Source organism: Chlamydotis macqueenii, chromosome 7, assembly GCF_036417535.1.
Source record: "Chlamydotis macqueenii isolate bChlMac1 chromosome 7, bChlMac1.mat, whole genome shotgun sequence".
NCBI lineage: Eukaryota > Metazoa > Chordata > Aves > Otidiformes > Otididae > Chlamydotis > Chlamydotis macqueenii.
The window spans coordinates 20,387,816-20,405,424 of record NC_141562.1 but is presented as its reverse complement, the minus strand read 5'-3'; the positions used below and the strand labels follow the sequence as shown (position 1 = coordinate 20,405,424).

Below are 17,609 nucleotides of genomic sequence, written 5' to 3'. Positions count from 1 at the left end.
AGCCCACAGTCAGATGCATCTGAGTAACAACTGCTTACCAAGTCACCTCCACCATCATAATCATAACTAACTGCTATACACTCTCATCCCAGCCCAGCTGTAAGTTAAGATATCTTTCATTAGCGGTTAAGCCAATACAATTTTATTTCACGTGAACTGCAAAACAGAAGCACCTGCACAGTCAGACACCACAGCTCAGCCAACACACGGTGACAATGGCTGCAACCAATACCAACGTATACCAAGCCCTTGGGTACCAATGTATCCAAGCCCTAAATATTCAAAGCAGGATTTATGACCTCAGGCTTTGGGAGAAGCTAAGGACAGAAAACCCAGACTTAGAGGATGTTGAACTGTAACAGTCCAAACACAGAAGTTTTCTTGGACAGGAGCCTGTTTACAATATAGTTTGTACTCTTCCCTCATACCCACTAGTGCTTTTTCAGCATAGGTGTACTGGAGAATGCCCGAGTGTAGAGACCGTGGCACACACACACACATATTTTATATGCACTGAGCACACTGGCCTCTTTTAAGAAGCTAGCTTTTTCAAATGTGGGTTTGTGAGCTGTCTGAAGATATGCTATGTGCCCTTCTGACCTGCTGGCCCCTCAGCCAGTCTTAGCCCAGAAACTGCATAGAAGACTTTGCTTTGCCGTACGCTTTCCATATGAGATTGTGCAAGTCACCTAACCCGTCTGTGCCTCTGGCACTTGAGGACAGACAGGTACAAGCTCATCCTGGGTGCAGCAGTGGGGTCATACATGTTTATAAGGAGTAGGAGCTATGAAATGAGTCTTCTTTAAACCAGACACTTCACATTTTCTGTGCCAGGAGAGATCAGATTCCTGAGTTTCTCAGGCTGTATGGTTAAAAAAATGCAAGACCCAGAGCACTTCAAACCGTTGCAAGAGGGTTTTCCATATATCCCCATGTCAAAATCCAAGTGGTGCAGGGTCTTTCACAAGTGGAAAGTGATGTGTTTGCATGAACTCACTGGGACAAACTGTCTTTCCCTCCATTACCTTCACTTTTCTCTCACATATGGGCCTCTGCTTTGCAGCTCCGGGGAGACAGTCACCAGTGTGACAAGCATGTCCCCTCTACAGCCCAAGAAGGTAAAGAAAAAGAAAGAGAAAGAGAATCTGGAGCAGCCACCAGCCATCCCAGCAAAAGGTATGAAAGCAGAGATACAGAGGTATTCCAAATCCCGAGCACAGCCCTGGAGGGACAGCAGAGCATCAGGGATGTCAGGGCTCCTGCACTCTGCCCATGAGGCCACCTGTACTCGCTCCTGTTGGTGGAGGAAGAAATGGCTTATGCCTGCTGCTGGGACCAGGCTCTCACCTCCCTGCAGCTGTAGCTATGGAAAAGCTAGTCACTGAGTCCAAGCAAGAGGTCTCAGCTCCCACTAATCGGAAGAGAGAGGGAAGCTTGTGTAGCAATATTCACTCTGCTCAAAGAGAAGATTAAAGTTAGGCAAGATGAAATTTCATGTTGGGATAGACTGAGGGAAGCCAGCACATTGCACTCTTAAAACTGCAGGTGCACTTGAGAAGTCAAGCAAGCTGAGCAGATAAAGATCAACCTCTTGGGGACCCCACTTTCAAAGTCTCACAAGCTCTTGGGCATACTTTCTGAGCACGACCACCAGTGCTGAGCCACTGGGAGACAGGAGGTAAAGGACCTGAAGGTTTACTGTGGGTTAGTTCACAAGTGATCAGTTCTCAAGGGGTGTATTTACTCTGGCTTCTGCACACAAACAGCATGCTTTGCGTATCAGATTTTTTAATCTTATGAATTTTTCTAATTCATAAGCCCTATGCTTCATTGTAAAATATATTACCTGAAACAGTTTTTGTACTGTGGTATAAGTACATGTATTTGCTCCTAATCCACTATTAATCTGTAATTTATAAATTGCTAATGCATATACTAAAAAATGACAGTGAATTATGATAATATGAAATGATCCCTTAATATTTTTTTCCATAGCTCCAATAGCCAATAATTTTCCTAAGCCCAAGCTCTTGAAACCTCAAAGAAAATTGATCCTGGTAAGCAATTTTCTATGACACTATTTTCTCAGTATTCTCCTTTCTCAATACAATTGCTGTAATGTTGTCAGAATGCTAGGTTCGCAAACTGTAAATTAGCTTAAAATCATGCAAGTCCTTTTGTTTTTAAGTAATACTTTTTCAAGTGCTGAATTATCTTGGCTCTTTTCATTTTGAGCATTAAGTTGCACTGGAATATGTTTTCCAGCTTTCTAGTAGTCATCATGTCTACAAATTTAGCCTGTTCTTAAATAAAACCTGCTATCGATTCTCACATGCTTCTGGCAGCTGGCACTTTGGAAAAAATACCAGTTACTGACAGAATCACAACCATACTGGTTACACTGCTTTTTGAGACATTACAAGTCAGAAATGGGGAGCCTGATTCTGCCCTGCACTGGTGTTAGTCAGGAATAACTGAATTGCAGGAATAAGACGTATGTATCTAGATCATATTAAGGAAAAAAAAAACCCCTCATATGACAGTTTGTGTTGGATATGAATTTCTGTTTGAAAAAAAACAACCTGCAGATATATGCCAGACAAATCAAATAGAGAGATGTTTCTCTGCTTTAGTAACAAAGCAGTGCCTGGACAAGACATCCAGTGGCGATAGAGTTTTATTTCAACTAACTTCAGCTGCCTATATTAAGAGGGTGGTCTGCTAGGCTCCCTGTATAGTCAACAGAAAGAGAGATAAGTTAGAGTAGGAGCCTGATGCTCCCACTAGTTCAGACTAGATGCTCTGAATTGCCTTTTGGGGATCCTTTCTCCCTTCTCTGGCAACAGAGAATGCCCAGAGTGACTAACTCCCTAATTTAGGTGAAGGTGGGTGCTTAAAGTTAGGCCATGTGAATAACCCGAATGCCTCTGTGATGGCTTCGCTTTCAGATAAGGTTTATAACTGGGAACCTTCGCACCAATTGTCAGTAAATAACCTCTGCCCTTTTAAGCATGGTCAGGGTGGAACCCAGGATACCTGGGCATAATGCCAGGTGACTTCAGAGCTGCTCAGCTAAAATCTCCGTCGATATTGCTGCTTGGGCATGGAGCTCACGTCTCCTCTGCTGGTGCTGCAAGGATTGCACCCTGGCCAGGCTCTGCTCATACAGGTCAGGTTTCAGTAGAGAAAAAAGCAGAGTTTTAAAAGTCCATGAGAAAAACCTTATATCCATGTAAGTAATTGTGTCAGGCCAAAGCTATGCGAAGAGGAGAAAGGCACAGATGAGAGCATTTGGCATCAGGGGAGGACAGCCACCCTTTGCCACATGCATACTGCATTAATCACTGCACCCAGGCGTGCAGCCATGTCAGAAATCCGTTAGTCTTCAGCCTTCCTAGGAAAAGCTCTCATCAGTTAAAGCACTCAGGCTCTTCCTGCAGGTCAATAAAGCACATCAACACATGCTGAACTTGAGGTAAATCTGTTTGCAGATGCTTTTTCTTTCTGGAATAAATCCAAGGATATGGGCCACAAATAGCTGTTGGCTCTTCCCTTCCTGCTACACAACCCCAGTCAAGGTTGAGACTCTTCAGAGGTGAGCGGGAATAAAGCCTTTCAAACAAAGAAATCAGCTTTGTTGTCCCTAACGTGACTGAGGATCCACACGCTGCGTGCAGCCAGCAGACTCTGGTTTGCTGTTGGACTCGAGTCTGGCAGCGGTTTCCATACATTGCTCTTTTCCCTTTCCTCTTTCACCTCAGAGTGCTGCTGGAGAGACATTGCAGCCTGCGGAAAACACAAAATCTGTGGACATGAGTTAGTTTTAAGTAAAAAAATAACCCAACAAATATTATCCAAAGGGTTTTCAAGACCCAGATGCACTTAGCAATACTTTAAAGTGCAAAGTAAACTAAACCCAGCTCAGTCTATAAAGCACATTCAGAAACCAGGCAGGACACTCACCAGAGCTGCTTCCTGTTTCTGTTCTCCTTGCTTCCCTTTACAACGCAGTTGGTTAAACCCCTATGTTTTAGTATTCTCAGAAAAAAAAAGAAAAAAAAAAATCTTTTTTTTTCCTGCTTTTAAATGATTTTCCAGTGAGGAACTTGAACTAATTGAAGTAAAGAAGTTTCAACGAAGATACAAAATGGTAATAATTACAGAGAAAAAGACATATAAAATTAATCTAAATTAAACATTTTATTGATTTTCAGCAAACTTGCTTTCCCATTTTTTAATTCTCAAAAATTTATCAGATTTTAAATTTTCAGTCTGCTTTGGGGCAAAAAACCACTATCGTCATCCTGCTAAATCTCTGCAGGATAAAAGAATTTTTTCTTTCCAACTGGAATTATTGCACAGCTGGTGTCTGCACTAGGGCTTTTTTCACTGATGGTATGGAGTTACTAGATAATAATCACTGCAAAGACAGACTCAAATTGCTGAGTTTCTGGACTTCTGCAGCTTCCCTGTGCAACCCAAGGAAGGTGCCACACTGGGGCACCAGGAGAATATTCTAGAAAACCTAAGCAAACAAGCTAGAGTATAAGGGAACATTACAAAATAATTCCAGTGTTTTGGGAAATTTTTTGTAATAACCTAAATACCAGGAAAATTATTTCCAGAGGACATGTGCTTCTGGTTTCTTGAAAGACGTTTATAATAAGCTAGAGAATTTCTTTTGTTGTTAACGTGCTAGAGTGGGTTGCAGTATAATTTTACAATAATACAATAACCTGGATAAAATATGGACATAATCTCAATGAAAATTAAAAAAAAAAGAGAGAGAGAAAGCCTAATATAATGTTTAACTGCACAGCCTTCAGTAAAGCCTTTTAAAAACTCTGCTTAAGTCATATTGCTTTTGCTTTAGCCAGAATAACAATTCTATGCTCCCCCTGTTGCAAAAATATTCCCCATTAGTGTCATTCTCTATTAGCATCAATGAGAAATGTGTACAGATCAAAGGAAATAGAGATGCTGAAATGCAAAAAGGGATGGGTTTTATAGCATACAAGAAGCACAGAGAGTCATTAGGAAGAAGAAAAGTCTAGGGGCCCACAAATTCTGATCTCTAAGGGCTGTTCTGCTGTAGCCTTAAGTACTTAGCCCTTTGAGTTGGTAGAGATAAATCTTATACTTCCTTAACCAAATTTTCTGGTAAGCCTTTCATTGCCTCCTAGAGATTAGTTGTCATAGCCCAAGAGCATGAGTTATCTAAATGAAAAGGTTTCAGTGTCTTTTCATGAAGGTTTGCACCACCAAGCTTAGGAGCTCCTGTGTGATTCACTGGAGCCAATGGAAGGATGTGACTTCAGGTTAGACCAAATCCTGTAGTCTTTAGTTATGCAAAATTTTTGTTGACACCCTCATTTTCACACTAAATTTTAAGGGGAGGAATACCTGCACAGGTAAGACAGGCTATAGGGAATCTTCTTGATTCTGCCACTGACTTGTGCCTCTGCTAAGTCACATAATTGTCCCACTTTGAAATCAGGTAAATATATCCTGTATGACAAATCATCCCCTTGGGCTTAGTTCTTCAAACATGTTGTACATGTATGTGAAGCATACAGTACATATGAGTTGGCTTGTGTTGTTCCTGCATTGACTAACCTCTTTAATAACCTCTTTACTGGAGTGTATCTGGCTTCTCTTGTTCCCCACCACAGAATATGTATTGGTCCTGCGTTACTTCTGAAGCAGAGTGACCATAGCTGAGCTGTTTAAGAGAAGCATCCTTCTACCTACAGCTCATACAGTGTAGAAAGTGTTGTCTATGTCAGCGTGGATTGGATCATCAGTGGCCTGGTGCCACACGATGACTGAGATTTTCTTTTGATGATGACTATAATAATGTAAAAGCTACTTCAGAAACAAGAAGGGCTTATGGTTATCAAAGACTGAGGGATATTTCTGGAAGACATTTTGTTAACTTTGAATGAAAGCATAATCGTTCATAAGTGTTCATTCTGCCTGCCTGCCTTTTCCAGGCGCCACTTATGTATTTTATGCTGAGATTTGCAAGACTGGCTCAGAGATTTGGATTCCGAGGTTTTTACAGATGTAACAGAAATAGGAAGCTCAGGTTTCTTTCTGCAGCTTTGAAAATCCCATCCTTATTTATTGTTACAGTCTAAGTGCTGACAATGTGCTGAGTGCCAGCCAGTGCAGGTCAGGACAATCCCTGCACTGAGAGTGCTTACTCTGTAATGAATAACATGTCTGAAAGTCTGGAAGTATTCATTTGCATGTATTCATTAAAGGCACAGCTTCCCTGCTCCCACCATGTCCACACGGCAGAAGGGTGTTGTTCCGAGCAGGAACTTGACATGGGTTTGACACCTGTGGAACTGGGAAGGCTGTGACTTCATCTGATCATCTGCATGTACTCAGCTAAATCAAGCTTTCAACATTACATGTTTAGCTCAGTCTTCTACATGAGTGTATGCTCCTGAATTAAGCAATGAAGACAGGTGCTCCTAAAGCTGCCCAGAAGCTTAAGTTTCCTTCACCTGAAAAATACTTTTGATTTTTAGGTTTCAGGAGTGCATTTCCCGTTGTACAACAAAACAACCAGGTACACTGTATATCAGGACCAGTTACCTTGGAGTCCTTGGAGAGAGGGGACGAGATGCAAGAGCAAATTATCTGCAGTCTGATTACCACTTCAGAGAGCTGTGAAATGGGAAAAGCTGCTTTTGGTTTTCACTTGCTGGGGAATTTTTGCATTCTAAGCTGCGCTGCAGCCTGCTGTCCTGCAGCTCACGGCAACCTGGAAGCAAATTTACTCATTGCAAGGTTGTATTTGATGGATGGAGTTGATTTTTTTTTTCTGTCTTCTTTTTCATCTTAGAATTAAGCACTACATTATTAAAACCAGTCTTATACCATCTGCTTCAATCTAGATAGGAAAGATAGGCTAATCCTCATTAGTCTTAACCCATTGGCCCTTTCCTTGAGAAAGAAAAAGAAAGTGAAATACATCTGTTCAGTAATTTGTGGATTCTGGATCTGGGAACAATCAGGTCTTCCTTTCTCCTGCATGCTTTTAAATTAAAAGCTATGCCACCCTCTGTTAGAAGAGCTATTTCCTCCATGATCTGTAACAATATGTGATGATTTAAGTTCCCAATTTCTTAAGGCATTATTGATCTCCATAGACTTCAAGTAACATTGTACATATGGTATACAAAGAAGTGGTGAACATTTTTTGCCTTGACTCCCTGGGATTCCTGAATATTTCCATCCAGTCTACATAATTTCTCTCTCTGTGAGATGAATAATCCTTTTTTTTTTTTTTGCAGTCTCTCCTTAGGATGCGAGATGTCCATAGGAACATTTCTACATGAGTATCATTTAGACATTCAGCTTGACACTCAGAACACAACATATTCAAAACTGCTGAATTACGCCTGCTCTCAAATTCAGATCACACATTGCTATCTTTTACCTCCAAGAAGGAACAGATTGTATAAATACATAAAATCTCTGGCTGGAATTGTGCAGAGATTTGCGTATTTACAAAATCCCACAGCAGATTATTTTTGTGTGATGACACATTTGGAGTAATACAAGTGTCACCAGGGAATTGAAAACCTTTTATTACTTCCTTGGGCCTTTTTGGAGGATCAGAAGTCATCAGCCCAATTTCCAGCAATGTTGGTTTAGTTTAGCATCTAGGAATAACTCTGCAACTGTAAAAGGAATAAAGCATTAGCAAAAGTGAGGACACTTTTCCCCAAAAGCTGTTAAAACAGACTGGACAAACTTCTGCCAGGTATATTTACTTCTGTTAACAAAGAAAGATGGACTGGTTCGCCCTTTACAGTCATGATGTGCCCTACATTTGTGGGACTCTGTTTTTTTTTAAAAATAAAATCATTCAATGGGACTTAGTAAATCATCTTTGTCCCTGACTTTGTTATTATCACTTCTGTGAGATTCAAGAGCAAAATGTAGACACAGTGCTGAAAGAGGCTTCACAAATTGTTGTAGACATTGTTCCCAGTAATTAATCCTCCTCTTGAGAGTAAAAAAACAGGCATCTTAGTAGGAAGAAACTGTCCTTTTAAACTGATAGTGCCACTAAAAGTCATACTTCTTATGCTCCATATTTTTCAATGTCATATTTCTCAGCTTTGGCACTGAGAAGACAATGGCTCCCTTGATATTTCAGTGCTCTTACTGACCAGCAGTTGCATTTCTAGGGGATAACTCATCTTGCAGATCTAGCTTCATTTTTTCATGAAGGTCTGCAGAAGTAATTTTTTAAGTTCCTCTCTTCCAGGGGAATCTCTGGTTTTATGCTTGCAACCAAGACACTGACACTGGTAAACACCCAAAGCTCTAAAGAGAAAAAAAAAAATCTCTTCCTGGCTCCTGAGTTAAGTTACTACCTTGTTGATGGAGCCATCCCACTGAAGTTCATAGGGTTTGAGCAAAAGTGTATCTATGGCTCAGAGGAGCACTATTGATTTCAGCACAAGAAAGACCACATATTCTAGAGAGAATGATTTTCCAGTGTTTATTAAAAAAAATAGGACTGTCAAAGGCTAATCCTTTTCTCTCTGAAGCTACAGTGAGTTCTCTCTCTATTAACCTTGCAAAATCCTGCCTAACCCCACTGCTATCATGTGCTGTCTCTCCTTATCCTAGTGGTTCAGACAAGGGAGTTGCAGACCATCCACGAAACATGCTGAGTCTTCACTTCAGCACACTCTTACCTTCACCTGATCCTCCAAAGCTGACCCTCCAGTGATGGCCAAGCTGGCAGCCACACTCCATCTCCTCCCACAACTTCAAAAAAAAAAAAAAAAAGGTGCTTATGAAAAGGAGCTATGCGGAGGCGATGAGGGGCTAAGCCCCTTTCCCTTAGGTTGCACACAGGATGCAGTTTCCTCTCATCTGGGCATTCATGCAGACAGAGGCAACAATCTGTCCCTGCAGCCAAAGCCCATCCAGTTGGCCTGGAGACTGCTGTCTAGACACTTTCTGACTGAGTGTGCTCAGGCGGTGATACAGGACACTCTTGAGCTGTGCCATCTGGACAGACTCTGTATTTTCCTGGGGAGCTTTTTACCCAATGTGAATACAAAACAGGATGTTTCGCAAATATGAAAGGGAAAAGGCCAAAGATCTGAGTCTGGCCTTTGCAAAAGAAAGGGAGAGAAAAATGCTATTTCCAGCATGTGCCTGCTAAGAAAGAGCTACTTGATGGCACGGGGGCAGGGCTGCTTTCTTCGTGCTGTGGAGTAACCTGAAGAGATGTGCAATTCCTAGAGACTGGATCAAACAAATCTCACCACCACCTCTTGACTCTCTACCTTTTCCCATTTGCATTTCCTATAGCATCCCCCTGACACCATAGTGTGCACCCAATAGCACAGTGTGGCCAATCCATACGTGGCAATTTGCCATGTACTGGCAATCAGACCAGCAAACATATGCATAACCTGCAAGGTTTTATCCTTTCACCTAATCCATTCACCCATGAGCAGAGGGCAGGCCAGTCAAGGTGGCGTTTCATTTTCAAGTGTTGCTGCGGGAAATCTGAGTTACTAAGAAGATGATGAAGCTCTGACTGGAACCTGGGACATATGCTTATTAAATCCAGAAAACCTAGATATGAAAATTCAGTTTGGTCTATAAACATAATTTCTTGCCCTGGTCCTGTGTTAAAGTCATTCTGCATCATATCCCAAACAAAAACTCCATCACATGCGATCATATAGATACTGAATTCCTAGGCAGCAGTAGTCACTAAAATACTTATGCTTGAAGTGAAATGGGAAGTGAGCCCTTTTCTGCTTATTTTTGACAGTAAACTAGAATCAGGGAAATTATTATTTTTTAAAAATTAGAAATTCACATTCATTTTGTCATCTTCATAATAACCGGTGTGATCATGGGACCATATTGCAGCAATCTGTAAGTGCAAGTTGTCATCAGTTGTTTTTCCAGACAAGTTAAATTTATGAGGTTTATATTTGCTTGTTTTCTTCATACTTAATTACAAATTTGGATAAAAGTGGTTTTAGTTAAAACTTCAAGAACTTCCAGTCTGACAGCACTTACAGTAAACATCCTTGAGGCTGCTGAGAAATAAACCAACTAAGCATAGAAAGAGCATAATTGCCATTCCTGGTAATTATGACATAAAAATCAGAGTAATTTTCATTAAAAACCCAACTCTCCTATGTAATTTCTAACACATTTATATACTGGACAAACCCAATAAAAACAAAATTATGTGTACACATAGTTTAGTTTCTTTTAAATATTCACATGATAGTCTTTGCAGATTGTTTATTGAGAAAAATATTCCTGTAAGTGAACTGTTTTGAATAGTTGCCTATGCGTAGCCCTGTGAACTAAAATTAAACTGGAAGAAATCTGGAAGAATAATAATTTTGGATTTGCCAGAAGATACGCTCGAAAATGATGACTTTTCGTAATTAATATTTCTGCAAAGTGGGTGATCCCAAGATGAGAAAACAGATATACAAAATAAAGACTGTATCTAGAAATGTCACTTTGGAACAGAATTCTGTTTGAAGAAATAATTTCAATATTATTTTAGAACAATGATGTAATTTTTCAGGAAAGGATGCTGTAGCCATAGAAATCCCAATGACCTCCTAAATGAAGAGCCAGAATGGAAATAGAGAGGTGAATGGCCAGTTATTCATTGTCTCTTCCTCTTCTGCCCTATATCAGTCCCACCTATAACATCAGTTATTAAAAATCACACTATTGTTCCAAAAAGGAGATGGTGGCAGGATTCCAGGTTTACACTGCCAAAACATTATCCAATCCAAATGCGAGATGAAATTGTAGAATTAGTTTTCTTTCCCTGCCTGTTCAGAAAAATTGGTTTTGGACAAACAAACCAGCAAAATTAAATTAAACATGTGGTTGATAAATGAAGTACAGAAGAGTGTATGGAATAAAACCCTGGCTACCATAGGTACTTTAAAGTAGTGTTGGCTTCCATGCACTGTTATTACGCATCTTTTGCTGAAAACTGTATACCCTTCACAATTTTGAACCTCCTGTGTGTTTCCTCATATTTTCAATCAAATTATTACATACTAGAAATATGCATAAGGGAAATTATTCTACACATTTTATGGTGTGCTGTTGCTTGTAGCAGTAATTGAAGTACCTTTTCCACTTATGAAAGTACTAATTTTATTTGGTTTTATTGCTTTTCTAGATGCAATTATTTATTTAGTGTGTTTTGGCTTTATTAAATTATGTTTACTATAGGAACATCATAAAAATGTATGAAAGCAACACATCAGCCACTACTGCCCAATGACCTGTTTTGGGGAATCTAGTGTTATTTTTCATATCCAAACATAATAGAATAAAGTAAGAATAAAGTAAGAATAAAGAGATGATCTACACTGGCAAACAATGCAATTTTGAGATAATATAATAAAACACCTGGACAATATGATTTCATAAATCTTGGTTCTAAAATTTACATGAGCTGGGCGTTGGGGTGGCTATTTTAGGACATGTGGCATTTTCTAAATGGAAACATAACATGAAATACAACTAAACAGCAAAGGGGAAAGCATATACAGATTTAGCTTGGTATGAGCAACTTGGTATGAGCAACTGAGTTCTACAGAACAATGAAAATATTTTTACTTCAAAAGATGCACTGGGTCAGTTGTAGGAAATGTAGAGTTTTACTCTGGCAGTGACCAATAGCTCATTTGTAAAGTCTTATCAGACTCATTTTTAGGAGGCTTTTCACATGCAGTGCACCATTCTGTGTTTAGGGCGCGACATCACACCAACTGAAGTTGGCAGCAAAACTCCCAATACCTTCAAATAGAAACCAAATGTGCTATCATACACTGAGAATAAAATCTTCACCATTTGCTGGTGTTACTGTGATATCCAGCCTCAACTTAACTCCTGTCTTTAGCCTCTGTACTACCTACTGAATAGATGGGCACATACAGTTTTTAAATCTCAAAAGGAATCTTCAACATATCATAAAAGGCAAAACCAACTTAAATGCCTGGAAATGAAGGCTGATACTCTCAGGCTAGAAAGAAGAGAGGAATATAAAAATTAATTAAGTATCAGAGCAGTTGACCAAGAGTTTTTTCTAACTCTTTAAGCCAAAGCCAGGGTAGGACAGATGTCTTTCTAAACATCCTGGTTTAGTGCAATCTGGATACATGAACAAAGAAAAGAAATGTGTGATTTTACTCTTGTTATATGCAAGATCAAGCTAGGATCCACAGGAAGTCTTTTTACATCATTACACCAGAGAATTCAACAAAAGCAGGAAATTTTCTGTTTAGTTAACAGTGGAGGATTTGATAGTGAATGAGGACCAGAAGCAGAGATCAAATAGGACTACCCATGCAAGAGGGGGAGGGAGGGAAGACCATGTGAATAATCAAATGCAAAGACTCCAGTCCTGCAAGCAGCTAGCCCTGCAGATGGCCTGTACTCGCATGCACGGATCAACTGACTTCAATGACACCACTTGCAGCAGCAGCTGCACAAAGTATTTCAGGATCAGATCTGCAGAGAAGAAATAAGGAAAGTGTAAACTGATCCACCCAGAGGAAAACAGTCTGAAATGCAGAGCGTGGGCAACTGTCAAGGCAAAATGAGAGAATTTCAGAGCAGTGCAAAAGACAGGGGAGCACAGGGACTGATTTCAGATGATATTCAATGTTTCTCTTTTTACCCAGAAGACAATATATAATACTCATCTATAGCATGGCAAAAGTGGTGAAATCCCATTGGAATGACAGTAACTCAACTGTGTCCATTTTTTTCTGCCTTCTGTGTATTTTTAACGTATTTTTTGTTCTGTTAAGAAATGTAATGAGAAGTACTTTGAGTGGCTGTGATTAGAGGTGTAACTGGTCTAAGGTTTCCAGCTGGGAAGCAAATCTGGCATATAAATTTCAATTTGTGAAATCTGCAATAACTAAAATTAAATTGGGAAATTTAGGATCGAAGAGGCTGAATATTTTGCTAACATACATTTGCAATATTTGAATTCTCAAGTTAAAATGTTCAGTGTTTGAGAAACAAGGAGAAATTGGAAATGAACCTGAAAATCCTATTTCCTGTTTCTTATTTTTAATATTATTTTAATTTAATCTTCTATGAACTAACTGTAGTGCAGACTAAACTGATTAACGGCATAGTAGCATGAGCATGTGTGAGAGAAGAAATATAGACCATTTATGGAATATTTAAGGTGGTGTTTACATTCAGTGGTAATGACGTTATAACTGTAAATTGTTGGTTCTGTTTCCTAGCCGAAAATCGCAGAGGAGAATTTAACATATGCTGAACTTGAACTTATGAAGCCGATTCAGGAAGCCAAAGGCATTCCCAGTACGACAGTCTATGCACAGATACTCTTTGAGGAGAACAAGCTGTAACAGTTCATGCTTGTATAAATGTCTTTTGTCTGTGTTCTATTTAATTCTTGCTATGCTGTTTATTTATAAAAATCATACAAATGTCCTTATTTTTTTATTTTCATTCATGCACTTCTATTTTTCTATGAGACTTTTAAACAAAATGTAGTTGAAAGTAATCATAGAAAAAACAGCTAGTCTACAAGTGACATCTCAGAGACACCCTTCGTAGTGTTTGGCCCCCCGTTTTAAAAGGACTGAAGTTCCACCTGGGGCATTTTCAATACTAAGCATTATTCCTTCTTTGATGCTAATGTGATGACTCTAGCTGCAAACATCTACATCCTAGCAAGCCTCAGAAGGACTAGTGACAGGATTGTTGCACATTGGCCTGCTTCTGAACATAAAGAGCACTGACTAGGAAATTTGTCAATTTAATGTTGTTTTTCCCATCAGAACAATATTAAATCAGTAAAGTCAAGATTTTGTTTTCCTACAGCAAAGGAAAAGCTAAAACTACTTTTCCTGCTTTTTTTTTTCCCCTCCAGAAATACTTATAAAAAGGTTTGGTTTCTATGTTTTCAAATTCCCTTTCTAAATGACACTGTCTTAAAAAACTGATGTTACTTTGAGTAAAGTTTTTCTTAAGTGCTTCAAATCAAATGTTTCAAAATAATCCAAAGAAAACATCTGTAGTTAAACCATAATAATTTGAGGAAGAATATTTATAGCTTGGGAGCATTTTCCAGGATTTGATCTTTTTAAAATTCTAATTAAGCATAGGAAAAACTTGATAGTGAGTAAAAGACACTGACAGAACCAGGACACTGCTTTTGGCCTTGATCTAGATTGGTGCTCCCAAACCTGCAAAAGTTTCCTTCTGTGGCCTACATTACTGAGATGCTGATCTAGAGAAATAAAATCACACAGCTTCTCATTTAATATAGAGCAGACTCTGTTAATGCCCTGCTCACTTTGGAGTTATTTCTTTGGAAAGACCAGGGCTCAGGAGATGAGGAACTGAGCCTACTGTGAAATCACAAAATACTCTTCCCTCTACCTCTTGATAACTAAGAAGGGATTAATCATTTTCCTTTGATATACATTAATGGAAAAGCCTGTGGGAAGCTTTAGCTCTTGAGTAACCACAGAGTTAATGGAGACATAAAAGCATGGGCTCTTTAGCTCACCATCAGACCATGGAGATCTGATACTTGGCATGTACCAGGCCCTCTCCAGGTCTGGGAGCGAGACCCTTGACAGGCTACTCATTCATCAGTATTTAGTGTAGATTTTGGAGTGGCACTTGCAAGCCTTGGGTTTTGAAATCCTAACCAGGGTGATCCAAGTTGCTTCCTCCTTTACAGGTCAGCCCTTTCTAGTGATACAGTGACTTTTCACCAGGGCTCAGAGCACAGCTGAGAACCATCACAGGAGTACTCATGCCCTTATTCCTGTTACTGCATGGGAGCGCAGGAGGGGAGCGCAGGAGGGGAGCGCAGGAGGGGAGCGCAGGAGGGGAGCGCAGGAGGGGAGCGCAGGAGGGGAGCGCAGGAGTGACAATGCAGGGACAGAGACACAGAGACAACAAAGGGAGAGAGCGCAGCAGTGCCTTTTGGAGGGTTTCACCAGAATAAGTGAGTCTCTATAAATGGCTTTTTAACTTTTTTGAACAGGGGTAGAGATTAGACAGCACACATAATCTGTTACTGTATAGCCAGGATGTGTAAATGTAAAATGCAGTCACTTGCTTCCATGTTAGATAAAGATATCTTGTATAAAAAAAGAATTTAAGAAAAGCTTGTCAGGCTGGCCATTGTGTACAGTACTAATTCAAACTCTAGTCCCTCATCAAAACAGTTCTTTCCAAACTAAGGCCAGCTTTTATCAATAGGTTTGCTAGTAATTATTTGCATTTTTCGTGTTTGCATTTGTGAGCTGTCCAGAAAATGTTTGTTTCACCTTTTCATTATCCCAGGAGTTTAATCAGCCACCAAAAGGGCATGGTGTCTTTCCCTGTTCTCCGATCAGGTGATGGACTTTCAATGACAACAGCAATCAACTCATTGACCAAAAAGAAATTTGTGTTAAAGAGTGATTGGAACAGCCAGAGTTTGACTGACTATTCAGAGAGGGCATCTCCTATGCAGACAGCTGTAAGGAAGGCTTTATAAAAGTGTAGAGCTTATTATTGATTCCTTTGGAATTAAAAATAATATCCTAACACATTAATTAGTTGACCATTTAGTTGTGAAAACTTTCTAAAGTTTGGAATATAAACTTTCCTTTTACATACAACTGGTCATTGTGCCCATTGTTCAGAAAAATCCTCTACTGTATATTTATGCCCAGTATTGTAATGAATACCACTCTTTCTGTATTAATATTCTCTATATTCTTGTTTATGTTTGAGATCTAATTCCCCAAAATAATAGTTAATTGAGATAAATAAATTACTTTTTTTTTTGTGTGAGATAAGTACTCTTAGTCTGTGTAGGATTTATTGCTTGCTAGAGAACAATTTGAGGATATGTGTTTATCTAGTACTCTGTGTTTAGACAATCCCAATAGGTGGGAATTGAGTTTTTCATTCTGCAGAAAATTCCATGATTGCAAAATGTTTTCCATTTGTGATAGACTTCAGATGACAGCAGAATCCTGAAACGCTACAGACAAACTAGGTGAAAGGAGGCCAGAAATACTACTTTAGAGAACACTCACCTTCCTGAGCAGACATTTCCTATGGCTTTTCTTCTGCAGTGTCCATCCAGATTTAATAACGTCAGATCATGTCATTGGAGAAAGGCAAACATCATCATTTACCTTGCAATTAATTGTACATCTTTAAGTACTGAAGCAACTTACTTGAAAGACTACAGAGAAGCAAATTTTATTGAGTATAATGTGCTTTAGTGGGAGAAATGCAGAATAAGTTGGATTTAGCTTCTAACAGGAACTGTAAGGCCGAATTAATCTCTATCCTAACTCCCTCTGGCTTCAGCAGAACAGCAGAGCTGAATGTGATCCACTGTTCTTTTACAAGAGGAACTCCCATGAAGACTCTTAATACCTTATTAAGCAGTAGTTAGAGTCTGCCGAGTCATACTATTTTGGTTACTCCTTCTGTTGTCATTGGTTAAACATGGCCTAGTGCTGAAATTTCAACAAATACAGCTCTATTAGCCTCACACCAATTTAGTATCAGATTGTTAAATGTTAATGTACTGCACCCTATAGCTTTAAATAGAATTAGAGATGTTTATAGCTTTGGTTAAATGCACCTTGTTCCTCCACATTAAATTTTATTACTAAAATCCTCCATCAGCAAATAGGAGTAAATCATATTAGTGTTGCGGGCTGTGTGTGGGTTGATTCTGCAGCCCAAGGAAAAGGTGTTTTATTACTCTTTATTACAACTTTATAATTGGTAGGTGTGGTCAGAATGTAATTATCTCTGTAATTACAAGCAAACTATTTGTTTTAGAATAACTGTAACATAATTGTGGGGTTCTCTTACTTAAGAAGTTCAATAAACTTTTGTCCTTACCCAGGGTTTGGCCAGGTTCTGCTGGCATAGCCAGACTTAGACCAGATGCAGTCTCATACGATATTTGATTTGTAGGTCAAATTCTGCTTTTTGAGGGCTTCTCCAAAACACTTCTGGTGAGTGACATCAAGATGCAAAGATCTTTTTTAGCTTCAGTCTAACCTGCCAGAGTAAAACAAAATTCCTAAATTCCACTGCATAACAATTGCTCTTCTGAGTTTCCTGCACTAACCTGAACTATACTCATTTGGTGTGCTTCGTTCCACTGCTTGGTTTGACTCCATTTTACTACCTTGGTTGGGAGGCAGGGTAGATTGAAAGATTGCATATCAATAGAAGACTCTGAGTTTGTGTTATTACTCTCAGGGGAAAAAGAAAAAAAAAAACCACAAACAAACAAACAAAAAAAAACAAAAAAAAAAGAGAGAGAGAAAATAGAGATGGAACAGATTGAGATGATTATTCCACAGAAAACAAACCTGGAAATTCAGGGAATGGTTAGGTTGAGTTCTGAGTTGGCTTCCCAGATCCCATTCTAAGCACAGCCCACAGAGGAAAACGCCCACTGAAATACCTGCACAAAACACACCATAGCTCCAATGTGTGGATCTCAAACAACCCCTCTTCCTGGCTGCCCCAGCTTTTTCAGC

General features: G+C 39.3%; 1 protein-coding gene across 5 annotated transcripts in view; it reads left to right on the top strand.

The window, feature by feature from the left end:
- The window catches only part of VSTM4 (V-set and transmembrane domain containing 4), a 38,427-nt gene extending 23,538 nt beyond the window's left edge, over positions 1-14,889 (top strand). For 2 of the 5 annotated variants that reach the window (XM_086752164.1, XM_086752166.1), the window contains exons 6-8: positions 1,064-1,176; positions 1,996-2,057; positions 13,308-14,354. In XM_086752164.1, coding sequence (XP_086608290.1) covers positions 1,064-1,176; positions 1,996-2,057; positions 13,308-13,433 — 301 coding nt within the window. In that variant the 3' untranslated portion in view covers positions 13,434-14,354. Of the gene's footprint in view, positions 1-1,063; positions 1,177-1,995; positions 2,058-7,307; positions 9,542-10,603; positions 10,672-13,307; positions 14,355-14,779 lie in introns of those variants that run through there. The other 3 variants (XR_015259060.1, XM_086752165.1, XM_086752167.1) reach the window with 3 other exon arrangements.
- The last annotated feature ends 2,720 nt before the right edge of the window (positions 14,890-17,609 follow it).